The 13854-nt window shown below is 43.1% G+C and overlaps 6 protein-coding genes; 5 read left to right on the top strand and 1 right to left on the bottom strand.

Annotated features, from left to right (window-relative positions):
• Positions 1-3649: 3649 nt before the first annotated feature.
• On the bottom strand, positions 3650-4048 carry FFUJ_03701 (uncharacterized protein; the record flags this gene model as incomplete). Its single annotated transcript, XM_023575579.1, has 1 exon — positions 3650-4048. The coding sequence occupies one exon, from the start codon at positions 4046-4048 to the stop codon at positions 3650-3652; it is 399 nt and encodes a 132-aa protein (XP_023428739.1).
• Positions 4049-4358: 310 nt separating this feature from the next.
• Positions 4359-5411, top strand: FFUJ_03700 (uncharacterized protein; the record flags this gene model as incomplete). The annotated part of the gene is made up of 1 exon (XM_023575578.1): positions 4359-5411. The coding sequence occupies one exon, from the start codon at positions 4359-4361 to the stop codon at positions 5409-5411; it is 1053 nt and encodes a 350-aa protein (XP_023428738.1).
• Positions 5412-5838: 427 nt separating this feature from the next.
• On the top strand, positions 5839-6929 carry FFUJ_03699 (related to 3-hydroxyisobutyrate dehydrogenase; the record flags this gene model as incomplete). XM_023575577.1 has 3 exons in its annotated part: positions 5839-5872; positions 5924-6099; positions 6147-6929. The coding sequence occupies 3 exons, from the start codon at positions 5839-5841 to the stop codon at positions 6927-6929; spliced, it is 993 nt and encodes a 330-aa protein (XP_023428737.1).
• A 1221-nt stretch (positions 6930-8150) lies between these two features.
• On the top strand, positions 8151-9833 carry FFUJ_03698 (probable MFS transporter; the record flags this gene model as incomplete). XM_023575576.1 has 3 exons in its annotated part: positions 8151-8245; positions 8305-8402; positions 8461-9833. 3 exons carry the CDS (start codon positions 8151-8153, stop codon positions 9831-9833), a joined length of 1566 nt encoding a protein of 521 aa, XP_023428736.1.
• Positions 9834-10696: 863 nt separating this feature from the next.
• FFUJ_03697 (related to dienelactone hydrolase and related enzymes) lies at positions 10697-12126 on the top strand (the record flags this gene model as incomplete). XM_023575575.1 has 4 exons in its annotated part: positions 10697-11030; positions 11097-11530; positions 11595-11764; positions 11829-12126. 4 exons carry the CDS (start codon positions 10697-10699, stop codon positions 12124-12126), a joined length of 1236 nt encoding a protein of 411 aa, XP_023428735.1.
• A 440-nt stretch (positions 12127-12566) lies between these two features.
• On the top strand, positions 12567-13447 carry FFUJ_03696 (related to D-arabinitol 2-dehydrogenase; the record flags this gene model as incomplete). XM_023575574.1 has 2 exons in its annotated part: positions 12567-12941; positions 12995-13447. The coding sequence occupies 2 exons, from the start codon at positions 12567-12569 to the stop codon at positions 13445-13447; spliced, it is 828 nt and encodes a 275-aa protein (XP_023428734.1).
• Between the last annotated feature and the right edge of the window lie 407 nt (positions 13448-13854).

Here is a 13854-nt window from a genome sequence, read left to right as displayed (position 1 = left end):
TAGTATTACAAACACAATTAATATATCTTCAGGTACCCTATTACTTCTCTATTTAGTATATAATATCCTAAGCTTCTGGCACCAATTTATTATATTACCTTAAAGAGATATAAGCAAGATGATTACCACAGTAAGCCCACCAGGACAGCTGGCTATAGGTAGTATAAAGCAGAGACTCTTTCTAGTACCTATCCTTATAATTATAACTACAAGACTTTTATTTATTATAATTGCATTAACTGCTTCCTGCTACTTACCATAAAACCAGACATAATCTCTATATAGGCAACTAAGCTTCTAGTTAATATTGACTTGCCTAAGGGTCTTCTATTGCCTTAGCTATAGGTCTCTTATTACTTTATAATATAATAATGGTATTTTCTGTTTATGCTTTGGTATAAGAAGCTCTCTAAACCCATTAATAGCAGATAGAAAACCAAGTAGCTAATGTTACTTTTCGCTAATAAACCGGAAGTTAATATATCATTTATTTATCTTGAAATACCCTTCTATAATAAGCCTACTATATACTAACCTTGCAATTAAAGAGCTATAGCAAGCCTATATATCCTAGATACTATCCTATTCTATATTACTATTACTATTACTGCTATAACCTTTATTAGCTTCTCTAATAAGAGATGTATAAGTAGTAGTGCTATTGCGGAAATAGTACTGCATAATTATAATAAAAAGATATCTCTAGTTACTAATAATAAGTCTACCTTAATAACTTTTAAGGCTCATTTAGTATAGTATACAGGTTATATATACAGATATCTAATATAGGCCAGGGCCTAGACGTTATAGCTTGGCTTTTATTAATCTTTAAGGATGCCTATATATATCCTCCTTATTATCGCTTCCATTACTGCTAGTCCTATATCTATCTTTCCTATTATTGCCATTTAAGTCATTAAGGGTTTCTTCTAAAGCCTAAAAGTTAAAAGATAACTCAGTCTTATCTTAAGCATTTGCCTATATATCTTCTTAGAATGGCAGTATAAGCCATAAATAATAAATAACTAATATACTAACTTTATGCAGTAAGAAATGGTATATAATCTTAAGTTGCTTGGTTTTTAAGAATCCTTTATAGTATCTAGCTATAAGTATAATAACTCTACGCTTATAGAGGATATTTTATATCTCTCTATTAGCAGTATTTCTGTGCCATAAGGTAAGTAGCTTTAATAACCAGGTGGCTTGCCTACCACTTAGATATATTATAAATAGTAGATATTTAAGAAATTCTTCTAAATACTTATTATAATGCTAAGCTTTCTTTTTAAGAATTTTAGGCTTACCTCTAGACTTCCCCTTAAATTAGGCTTTTTATAAAACTGTATTAGTCTACACTTTATAGAATACCTAGCTATCGCTTTCTGGCATTAGCCGAAAAAGGTTATTTATAAATAAATAGTCTATACTGGCATCTGCTATATTATTAATAAGCTTATCTTATAGGATCTATAGCAATTTAAGTTTAAGAGGCAATTAATCTTTATATTTATTATATAAAAGTAAATGCCTATATAGTAGCGCCTTAGCTTATAATAAAGCAGTCTATAGTATAAACTAGATGCTAAAAATACTAACCTAAATACCTTTATATATTGCCTTCTTATTATCCTAACTAACTGAACCTAGTATAGCCTGCTGACTGCTAGCTGCTATACTGTAATTGTAAAGCTAAATAATGAATTGCGTTAGTATAGTATCCTAGCCTTTAGTGCCACTAACTAGAAACTAATATATTATCTTAGATATAATTTTAAAGTAACCTAGGCTTTTGTCTTTAGCCTCTTATCTGGCCTGCCCTTACTTTACTTTTTGCTAGATATATAGAGCCCTTTTATTAACTGTATACTTAATAAGAAATACTTAGGAGATTGCTATAATAGCTAACAGTTTAGGGGTAAAATTTATAAAACTCTCTTATATTTTATTATTTTAGATACTTAAAACAGTTAAGAAACTAATAAGGATACTATTATATTTAGTGACTTTAGTAAAATAATTAAGAATAGAGATATAGAATATAAGGGCAGTATCCTTAAGCTATTAATGCAATTTAGTAATTTGCGATAATATTAGTATAGGCTTAACTTTATTATTAATATCGATAAGTTCTGTTATATAATCTATTATTATATTAAAAGCAGTATTTTAGCTTTTAGTCAGCTTAAATAGTAGCCAGTCTGAGATATTCTTATAAGAAATAGCCTGAACTGTATAGGCAAAGAATTAAAGACAGACGGCAATATACTTTTCCCAAGTCTATTGCTTAAATTAGAAGTAAAAAGGCATACTGTATTCTTTATATAATTCTTTATAATTCACTTTAAACAGTATATTCCATAAGACTATACTTAGCCTAATTGCACTGGCAGCTTTCTAAATAAGGCACCTAATAGCTGTATATATATACTGAAACTTAGTATTATCCTTAGCTGCAGGGTTATCTAGCTTTATAATATACTTTAATAATATAAGGCCTTTTAGATACTGTTTCCTATTGCTAAAGTCTTTTAAGTAGGTAGTTAATCCTAGTTAATAAAGCTATAAGTTTAGTGCAGCTAAGTTACCTATCTCTTTAATAGTCTCTATCTCCTTCTTTTAGGCCTCTTTAGACCTTGCCTAAAAGACTTAGGTGGCTTATTAAGTAGCTATATCTTTCCTTATTTACTTAGTATCTAGACTCTCTAAATTATAACCTCTTGCTACCTTAAAGTATTTGCTGCATAGGCCTTTAGTAAAGAGCTATTAATAAAATATACTATCTCTCTAGTATATTAAGCCTGTATCTACTTTAATAGTATTAACTTTCTATAGGCCAGGCCTTAAGTCTAGCTTAACTTTATGCACTTTCTAGAGGTATTTGTTTCTTTATCTTAGGTTTATACTTACAATCTGGCATTCTATAGTAAAGATATATTAAAACCCTCTGCTTTTAGGCTTATTAAGTGCTTTAATTAGTTAATTAGTATTTAGTATAAGCGGTAAAGCTAATATCTTTTTATTACTTCCAATAAGGTTAAGTGCTTTAGCCTATAACTTAACTTTATTAATATCTTTCTTTATAAGTCTATATAGTTTACTGTAAAGATATACCTAGATTCTTCTGCATATAACTATATACTTATATAACCTATAGCACAGAAGGTGCAGGTTATTTATATAGTTAAAATATTCTATTATACTGACTTAATATTAATAGAAATATAAGAATAAATTAGAGACTATCTTTTCTAAAATTAATAGTAGCTTAAACCCCTTTTACCTGCTTTTAAGGTAAACTTACTTTTTTTCTGTTAATAAGAGCTAATATAAGTGCAACTGCTATATCTCTGCGCAGCAGTTAAGGCAAGCTCCTAATTAGGTGCTGCATATAGGCTACCCTTACTAACAGACTTACATTAAATCCAATATCTATAGTTAAAGCCAGTAATAGAAGCATTTTTATAATAAAAAAAACACTTTATTATAATCCTGTTATTAAAATTTATATACTTATAAGTTTTTATGAAAATTATATTATATCTTATAGGCAAACTGGAGTTTATCAGTTACCCCAGATTTAGTTTATTAGTTGCCCTATATTATGCTAGCATTCTTTCATTTCCCACTAAAATTAGTTCGTCGGTTGCTAAACGACGTAAGGGATGCCATTAGGGGAATCTGCATCTGGGTTCGCCGCACTCGGACCGGACATGCACTCAAAGCATGTCGTGCAAGGACGAAAAGATCGGCCCCCCACGCCAACTCGGTCGCCAACACGGAGTGAGACGGCCGGGTTTGCCAATGCTACTACTGTGCCCGCAAATTCATGACAGCCAATGTGTGGAAATGATGGCGGATTGGGTGCCATCTTGTCTGCAGCAAGAACAGCATCTGTATGGCAGTAGGAAGCGGCCTCGACCTTGATCAAGACATCATGGGGTTCTTCCATGGAAGGTAAAGGTATGTCGCAATACTCGTATGGCTGATTGTAAGCCTTGAGCAGCTGTGCCTTCATGGTCAAGGGTAAAGCTGTTGGATTGGCCATTGCTGCGGTTGCCAACGAAGCTAGGCCAATTGCCGAGAATAGACTGGCCCTTGAAGTATACGTCAGAAAGGAAATTGCGTTGAAGGGGGCAATCGAATGTTACTAGCAAACTGTTCTAGCTGGTTTTCATTTTAGGAAGCCTTTCAAGAAGTAAATTATCTGTCTCTGGTCTGTCTGTGGAGGCAATCTCCCGCCTCCACATGGGCCACATACATTATGCGGGGATGTAGCTTGAGTCACACAATCCAGCCGATCAAAAAGGCAACAGCACTTTTGATAAATCTAACGAAGTTGATCTCCAAGTCTTATCATGGCTAGCCAGAACAAATCCCCGCCGGTCTATGTGACCGTATCTGCACTCGATGCTGGGCACCTCACTCTGCCTGAGAACTTATTTGTCACCGAAGCCCACTGCAACAAGAGAGCAACTGTACCTTCACTCGCGTTCTTTGTGAAACACCCGGCCTATGGCGGTGGCAGAGACGTAAATCTTGTCTTTGATCTAGGTCTGAAGCGGAATTTGACAGGCTACCCTTCCAAGCAACAAGAACATATCGCCAATCGTCACCCCATCATCAGCCGACCAGATTGCGTCGACAGTCTACAATACGGGGTTGACTGGGAGCCAGGTAGCAATGGCGAGACTCTTCTAGATCCCGCAACGGATGTTGTTATGGTGATCCTCAGCCACGTCCACTGGGACCATGTTGGTACACCCTCTGACTTCACCAATGCGTGCTTTGTTGTTGGCTCTGGGACATTAGATTTACTTAAGCATGGAGCAGGGCCTCTCTACCCAACAGAAATATTCAATGATGACGAACTCCCTGCTTCCAGAACTGTTGAACTCCCAGCTGTCCCTTATGCTACCAAGGAAGAAGGTTACGACGCTGCCCCGCATGCCCCCAAGCACACGCACTCACTCCCTGAGACGGTAGCTACACTTCCCAGCTGCGTTCCCGTGGATTTATGGTCGTGGGAGCCCTTGGCAAATCTTCCCCACGTTCTAGATTTGTTCGGTGATGGAAGTGTCTTCGTAATAGACAGCCCGGGTCATCTCTACGGCCACATCAACTTATTACTTCGCGTTGCCGAGCGACGGTTCATTTATCTGGGCGGCGACTGCTGCCACGATCCGAGGATTCTGAGTGGGCAAAAGGGCATCGCTCTGTATGATGATGGGAAGGGTGGAATGAGGAGCGTGCACACGCATACGGGCGTAGCGCAGAAGACACTGGGTCAAATCGACAAATTCGCGAACGAAATGAGCGTAAACGAGGGAATTGAAGTAGAGGTTATTGTTGCTCATGATAAGACATGGAGGGAGAAGAACCGACATCGGTTCTGGCCGGGCAAGCTTTAGGTCATATCAATATTAACTGACATGTTCAACTTTGACATACTATATTTTCTGAATAACATGCCGTCTTGAAGATAAGAAGCGGAGACTTTTGGCAGTAAGTACTGACTTCATAACGTGTGTGCATGTACGAAATACCGCTCCCCCACATTGGCTCAGACCTTGAACAACAGACGAGGCACTGCAATTACACAAAACGCTAATGCGGGGAAGCTCGTCGCACGTTGTAGCGAACCTCAGTGTGGAGGTCGACTTTCAAGCTTATAGCGGTAGTATCGCATATAAGGCAAGTCCAGTTTAAATTTCGAAAGTTGATGGGCTTAGACCACGTCTGCGAGTCTCAGCAAGGTACCTTTCTTGATTCTTTCTCTTTTCAATATTTCTCCAGCAATTTTGATCGCTATTTCTATATAGTCACCGTATCATGATCATGTCTTCTCCAGCCGATACAATTGCTTTTATAAGTGACTAAGCCTACAACACAATGCTCCACGCAGTACTGATGTTGTGGCCAGGCTTGGGCGTCATGGGATACCCCATGGCCGTCAACCTGATCAAGGGACTCGGGGCATCCAAGTCTTTTCTGATCGCCGATGTGAACCAAGAAGCCGTGCGTGACTTTCAAGATGAGGTCAAGGGTTTCGGCAAAGTGTCGGTCGTTCAGAACGGCTACGAGGCGACTAAGGCAGCGGTACGTTTCTGTGCTCAGTTCGCGTACAGAGAAGCTAATAAACTCAGGACACTGTTATTACTATGCTACCGACAGCTACCGCAGTTGAGGCCGTCTACTTGGACCCCAACACCGGCATCCTAGCCGGTGCTGTAACAGCTGTTCCCGATGGCAACCCAGCAAAGAAGCTTTTCATAGAATGCGGCACTATCGAGACTGCCACGATCAAAAAGGTTGCTAAAACTACGGAAGAAGTTTCATCCAAGCTGTCTGACACACTATCCTTCGTTGATGCTCCTGTCTCCGGTGGCCCTATGGGTGCTATTGACGGCTCGCTCACATTCATGGTTGGCGTTTATCAACCCAAGTCTGCAAAGATCTTCCCCCAGGTAGAAGCACTGTTGAAACATATGGGTAAAAGCATCTTCCAATGTGGCGACGTCGGCGCAGGCACTGCATTCAAGATCATCAACAACTACCTCAGCGCCATCACCTCAGTAGCCGCAGCCGAAGCACTCAACATTGGCGTCAAGGCTGGCTTGGATCCGAAGCTTCTATCGGATGTGATTAATGTCAGCGGCGGTCAGTGCTGGGTGACGTCCAAGGCTAACCCTGTGCCTGGGGTGATGCCGAATGTGCCGAGTTCGAATGGTTATCTTGGTGGTTTCCGCATAGAGCTGTGCGAGAAGGTATTGCAGATGGGTTCAATGTTGGCTGAGGATGTTGGCGCAAAGACGGTTCTGGATGGGCCGGCCAAACAGGCTTTTCAAGAGGCCATGAGGGATGAGCGATATAAAGGTAAGGATGCACGGGTTGTCTATAAGTGGCTGAATGAGGGTAAGAGAGGCTAAATATTTCATACCCAAAAGTAATCACAAAGATACAACTGCCTAGGTAGGTAATATTGAGTATATCCAAGCCATACGCAGATTATCCTATTTAACTACCTTCAATTTTCTTCCTACAATGATGTTCAAGGCAAAAACAGAATAGTGGGAATGTATTTTCATCGCCGGACAGAGGAGGCGAGCCCCGATCCTATCCAGAAGAGCTGAAAACACCGCTGTCGCTTTGGGCGTGGCATTGGGCTTCCCATTCCTGATTCCTCTCATCTATCATAGTGCTCACGCCCCAGCCATCGTCCCAGATGGCCCAGACATGTCATATATCTCCATGTTCCAAGGTAAATTCTGTGATGCCGCGTTGGGCCATAGACTGCGTTCCAGCAAGCAACTTATCCTCGATAGTATCGAATGTTCTCCCTGGGAGTACGTCGAGATCATAAAGAAATATCTATGAGATCTTATTTGGCCAGGAAATTATGCCATAGAACCCCGCAAACCTTTAGCCTCTTGACTTTCAAAGGTGTCGTCAGAGATGAAAGGAAGATTGGGCCTTAATTGGAGGCGACATGCACTCTGGTTTTCGAGAAGCGTGAAGGCCTCACCGACCCGTGCAGTGTTTGGTCCCTTCTCACTACCGGGTGCGCGCCACGCTACATGACTGATTGATTGATAGTTAAAGCTTATGATATCTTAACGAGATAAATGACTGAGAAGCTCGATATTGTGTGCGAGCTGACCAAGTCGGTCAGCTATGATTCAGATAGCAGACAGCCCAATCAGTTGGAGGCTTTCAGGAGCATGTAACACAAAAAAGCTTTACATATAACTAACGGGCCCTTGTTAGTTGTCGCTGTGTGCTCTTACTGAGACTTCTACTTTATCGGCCTCTGCAAACCAGAAATTGCTAGTACAGTATGCGATAAGTAGATTTGCCACATTTCCTATCTTTTTCCTAAGCTTCGGAATGGTGGTATGTAATAGTCTTCCGTATCACCTTACCCGACTGTATATCGGGTAAGGCCCTGTTTAAATAAATCTACAATCAATGCCAAGCATATTAACTAATTCCGTAATGGCGGTTATTTCCGTCGTATCGGAATAATAATCAAGCCATTTGCAACATATCAATCGCATAAATTAGCAACAAAACTCTAAACCAGCACCAGACTGTAAACCTTTGTTCTCTACTCACTAAATTTGACTTTCTTATCCTTCCCTGTCACCAACATGGAGCCATCGCTTACGTATCCAAAATCTGAAGCTCCATTCTCCCCCGAGACGTCTCCAGACACGAGGGACATCGAGGAGGGCACAGTGCACCAGTAAGATGCCAAGATAAATTTAGGACAGATGAAAAGAGAGTACTAAATACGAGTTATAGATATGGTCAACCGGCACTACCTATTGACGAAGCGTTGGAGTCCAAGCTCCGATGGAAGATGGATCTTCGTATACTGCCCACGGTTACGATTATCTACTGTATGCCTCGACAGTCCAAATCCATAGACGAGGCGTATCTGACACACCTACGATCCAGTGCTTTGCTTTATTGATCGCGCAAACATTGGTGAGTATATCAAGACATCCAGTCGCGGCCATATCTCTCATAACTCTGCAGGTAACGCCAAGATCGCGGGTCTAGAGGCCGACCTGAAGATGCAGGGTTATGACTTTAACATTTCCCTCTCAATCTTTTACATCTCCTACATCCTGTTTGAGATCCCTCTGAATCTCTTGTGCAAGCGGATAGGGCCGGGTTGGTTTATACCTACGTGCTGTCTCGGCTTTGGTATATGCACCACCTGCACGGCCTTTGTTAATGACTTCTCGACTCTGTGCGGGCTCCGATTTTTACTTGGCGTCTTCGAAGCTGCCATGTTGCCGGCCAATGTATACTACCTCTCGCGTTGGTATCGACGCAGTGAACTGACCTTTCGGCTTTCGTTCGTCATCATCTCGGCCTCCTTGGCGGGTGCATTTGGAGGTCTGCTTGCCTCTGCCATTTTGCGTCTTCAGCATTTCGGCTCCTTGCATTCTTGGAGGATGATATTTGCGATTGAAGGTACTGTGACCTGTGCAGTGGGAGTGATATCATTCTTCACGCTCACGGATAGGGTCGAAACTGCCTTCTGGTTATCACCGGAACAAAAGGCATTGGCCAATGCAAGAATCATGTCAGAGAGAGTTGGAACAACAGAGATTATCGACAAGTTTGGTACCAAGAGAATGCTCCGAGGCATCTTGAACCCAGTGGTGCTCCCAACAGCCGTGATATCCTTCTTCAACTTCATCACTGTACATGGCCTGTCCTTCTTTCTTCCTACCATTGTTCGCACAATCTTTCCTCAGCACTCTGTGCAGAACCAGCAGCTCCTCACAGTCCCACCAAATGTCCTGGGCACGATCATGTGCATGCTATTCTGCTATATAAGCTGGAAAGTGGACAAGCGCGGCATCTTCCTAATCATCTGTGCACCATTCTCAATGGTCGGGTACAGCATGTTTCTGGCAACGTCTAATCCGCATGTGCGCTATGCGGCAACATTTCTACCAGTATGCGGCATCTTCGCTATGGGAGCATTCCCCAATGCCCACGTCTCAGCAAACGTCATATCGGATACTTCTCGGTCCTCTGCGGTCGCCTTCAACGTGATGCTCGGCAACATTGGAGGTTTGGTATCAACTTGGGCATTTCTCCCTTTCGATGGACCTGAATATCGAATCGGTAACGGTTTGAATCTGGCAGCGCAATCTTGTATCTTTTTGATTGCCATCTGCATGTATTTCGCGATTGAGAGGAGTAACAAGAAAAGGTCTGGAGTGGATGTGCAGAGAGAATTAGCTGGTAAGACTCTCTCGGAAATCCAAGACCTTGAATGGCGACACCCAGGTTTCAAATGGCAGAATTAGGACAAGCAAGCTGCACAGATCATCTACATGATTGATTCATGAGGAGTCATGCCGAAATCTGCTAAATATTATCCTTCTGTCCGACGTCCGTTTCTTCATCACTTTAGGAAACTGGCCACAAGAGTCTCGGCTCTAGGATGCATCATTATTAATTGTTTCGATGTTAATTAATTGTATCTTGATCTTTGTTTCATTGCTGAACCTTACTGTGAGAATAGCTCTGATGTAATCTTATACCTGATGTTCAATTAGCCTTGCACCGCACGGATCAATTTAAACCAGGACCTCAGTGAATATCTAAGTTATAGAACAAGCCTGCCATCATCGCATGTCGGGTTCTTTTTTTTTAATTCGGATGAAATAAAATGACTTTTGCAGCGTACAGAGATAGGCAATAAACCGGGTGGAATAGATAGTAGAAAGAAGCGGGGTATAACAATGATGAGTGGTTGGATTTTATCACCAATCATGTTCGAGCGGAACAGTCTGAGCTACGGAAAGCTTTTTCATATTATGATATATGAAACGGAATTGCGATCCGTAGGACTTCTTCTGGCCGGCTTGAGCCCGGCCTTCAGTAGCCACACCGTTCACTATCCTTGGTGCGGAACAAGTGTGTAGGTTTGGCGTTGTAAGCAAGGAACTCAGACAAAGGAAGAAGCTGGCAGGCCTTGTAACTTTGTTTATGGCAAGGCCCGGATATCCGATTCGCTTGAACGGTACTTCCCTATATCATGGCATGACAGACTCCGCCTTCATAAAAGAAACCCTAAAGCACTACACTAGCAAACTTCTTACATTCTACGCCAAAGTCTGGTAGTAAACCATACGAAAATCATTGCATAATTTCACTGATACTGATCATGTCGGAAAACAATTTCTCCGCGCCTCCAGTTCTCCCAGCTGTTCGTCTGCGCAACCCTACAGTCAGCCTTACAATTCTAGAGCCTCTCAGCAGACGTGGTTCCGGACCAGGATTAATCATCCTCGTGCCCGAAACTGGCAAAGCCACCAGTGATACATTGCGGATCGACGGATGTGTACCGTCTCCGTTGATGAAATGGGCGGAAGAGGGCTACACTGTCGCTGAGATCACAGAAGCAGGACTTGCCAATCCTAGTGTAGCTCTGAGTCAGGCACTGAAGGAACTGGAGGCTGCAAAGTCTACTGAGCCCAAGAACGTCGTTGGTGTCGTAGGTAAGTGTTGAGATATTGAACATTACCAGAAGGGCCGGACTGGAGAGCTAATAGACATCTTTTTAGCATACTCAACGGTGCTTTGGAACCAAATAGCTCCGCATGTGGACTCATTCTCCCAGATCTCAGGTGCTGTCATTTTTGGTGATCTTGGGGATAGCGATATCTCTGCAATCGCATCCTCAAAGGTCCCACAGCTGCATCATCTTGCTGGGAAATCATCCAAACGCTTGCAACGTACAAAGGAGGTAACCGCTTACAACTACCCCGAAGCAATATCGTATTTGTTTGCCACTCCCTTCAGCAAGGACTTTAGCTACAACATGGAATCTGTTTCTCACAGCCGAAGTCTTGGCTTCTTGAAGCCCCTCATGAACGGGCCATACTTCGATCTAGAAGTTATCTGGGACGAACATACCTATTGGGAGTTCGAAAACCGCTCGGTGGAGAACACCATGAGCACCATGGTACAAGAGCCATATGTCAATCATGTGCCTACGGTAATTGCCTTCCCACCTCTCACCTTTTTCTAAAGACCTGTATCTGCTGACTCATACTACCTAGATGACAGGCGGGATTGGTCGGGACAAGCTGACTGCCTTCTACCGCGACCACTTCATTTTCCAAAATCCTCCAGATACAGAAACCTACCTTATTAGCAGATCTCTTGGTATTGATAGAGTCATCGACGAGTTTATCTTCACGTGCACTCATCATTCCCAGATTGACTGGCTGTATGTCTTTTACACTAATACACCTATTCGTGGATATGCGGGCTGATGCTTCTTCTACTACTAGTGCACCAGGGATCCCTCCTACTGGGCGAAAGCTTGAAGTACCGTTCACCGCTGTTGTTAACGTCCGTGGAGACCGGCTTTATCACGAACACATTGGATGGGATCAGGGAACAGTGCTAGCGCAGTTGGGTTTGATGCCTTCCTACCTGCCATATCCTCATCCAGTGCCGAATGCGCAGGGTCAAGAGAAGTTGGAATATCGCGTCCCTATCGCTGGTGTGGAGACTGCTAACAAGTTGAGGGACAAAGAGGCTGTAGAGTCGAATGGGATGTTTGCGTTTGGTCTTCGCCAAGTCTGATCAGGGCTGGGATGATGAATTTGATAAGAGGTCTTGCAATATCATATCCTATAGACCAATAAATCAACTTGAAGTCTCTTTACGCTTGGTTTTACACTCTTGGCTCTCTCCCAATACAACTACTGAGATATTCTGTTAATTGGGGCATCAGCTGGGAGCATCCACCGCCTATTTGTCTCTCGTGCAGGTCATAAGCAGCTGTCAGTTCGTCGATCCGGGCGCTACCGGAGAATACGGAATGACGGATGGTGCAACGGCTCTCAAAGAGAGATCCGAACAGTAGGTGGGGCAAGCCATAGGACCCAGCCAACATAAAGCCTCAAGTCCACCACCTTGTTAGCACGCGTATTCCGCTCGGGGACACGATACTCAGTGTTTGTCTCAAATTAATCTTCAATTAACCAAGATCTCCTTACACAAATCTAGCAACACATTTGACCATGGCAGATATTAAGCTTCAGAATGTTCGACCAATGTTTGAGCTGCGCGGTCGCAATTATATTGTGACAGGCGGCCTCGGAGGTATTGGTTACGCAGCTGTACGGTCTCTTTGCGAAATGGGCGCGAATGTCGCCGTCTTGGACATTCAAGTCAAATCCAAAGAAATATTCTCTAGCGTCGAGGATGAGTTTGGTACCAAGGTTTACTACTTCCAGACCGACGTCACCAAACTTGACAGCCTGAATGCTGGTGTCGATCAGGCTATTGAGGCCCTCGGGTCCCTTGACGGATGTCTACCCTGCGCAGGGATTAACTGCAATAAACCATTTGTTGACCAGTCGTGGGATGATTTCACGCGCATTCAGGAAATCAATGTAGGAGCCATCCTCCCCTAGGTTCTGTTTACTGTCTAACGCCTCCTTCACAGGTGCGAGGAACATTCTTTACTGTCCAGCGCGTGGTCAAGCAGCTGATCAAGCAAGGAACCCCTGGTAGCATTGTCATGATGGCGTCTCAGTGCGCTCACATCGCTATTCCGGGTTGCCGCATGTCCTCCTACAACGCGTCTAAGGGTGGCGTTCTTATGCTCACAAAGGCACTCGGTGTAGAGCTGGCCAAACACAACATTCGTGTCAACTCGATCTCACCTGGGTACGTAGATTCTCAGATGTTTAGGGATGTTTTGGCCACTCAAAGTGAGCGGGATGCGAAGCAGCCATACCAGGCCCCGCCATTGAGACGCCTCAGCGACCCAAATGACCTTACGCCTGCTATCATTTATCTTTTTAGCGATGCGTCTAGACATATCACGGCTACAGATATCAAGATTATGGGTGGGTTGGACGCTGGGCAGGTTGATGGACACATCACCTACGAATAACAAGGCCGGACTGAGTAGGCTATGCCACGAGTCAGTTATGATAATTAGTTCAGCACAATTATGCACGTTTATCTTCCTATTGCCGGATATTCATGAAGGAGTGACGCGTTCTGATAGGCCCCACAATAACGATCTGCCAAATGTAGAATGAAGCATATGGATGCATAAGAATTCCGCTTTTCTTGGCGTGGAGACAGCTCAACTCAGGGCCTAACTTTCCCAGGTTATCTCTCCCCTCCTCCGGACTCCGACCGGGTTCCGGATCCACCTTTTCGGACCGTTCCGTAATCTCGGCAGACCCCCGGTCGGAAGGCGGGGCCACTTCCGAATTCTTCCAGTGTCTCCTATACGGTCGTCGCAGCACTAGCACAAGGCTTATGTTGATCTAGATGCCAGCCATTCCATTT

The sequence above is a fragment of the Fusarium fujikuroi genome, chromosome FFUJ_chr03 (genome assembly GCF_900079805.1).
Source record: "Fusarium fujikuroi IMI 58289 draft genome, chromosome FFUJ_chr03".
In the NCBI taxonomy this organism is placed as follows: Eukaryota; Fungi; Ascomycota; class Sordariomycetes; order Hypocreales; family Nectriaceae; genus Fusarium; species Fusarium fujikuroi.
The sequence above is the reverse complement of the archived record's forward strand: the minus strand, read 5'-3'. Positions and strand labels throughout refer to the sequence as shown.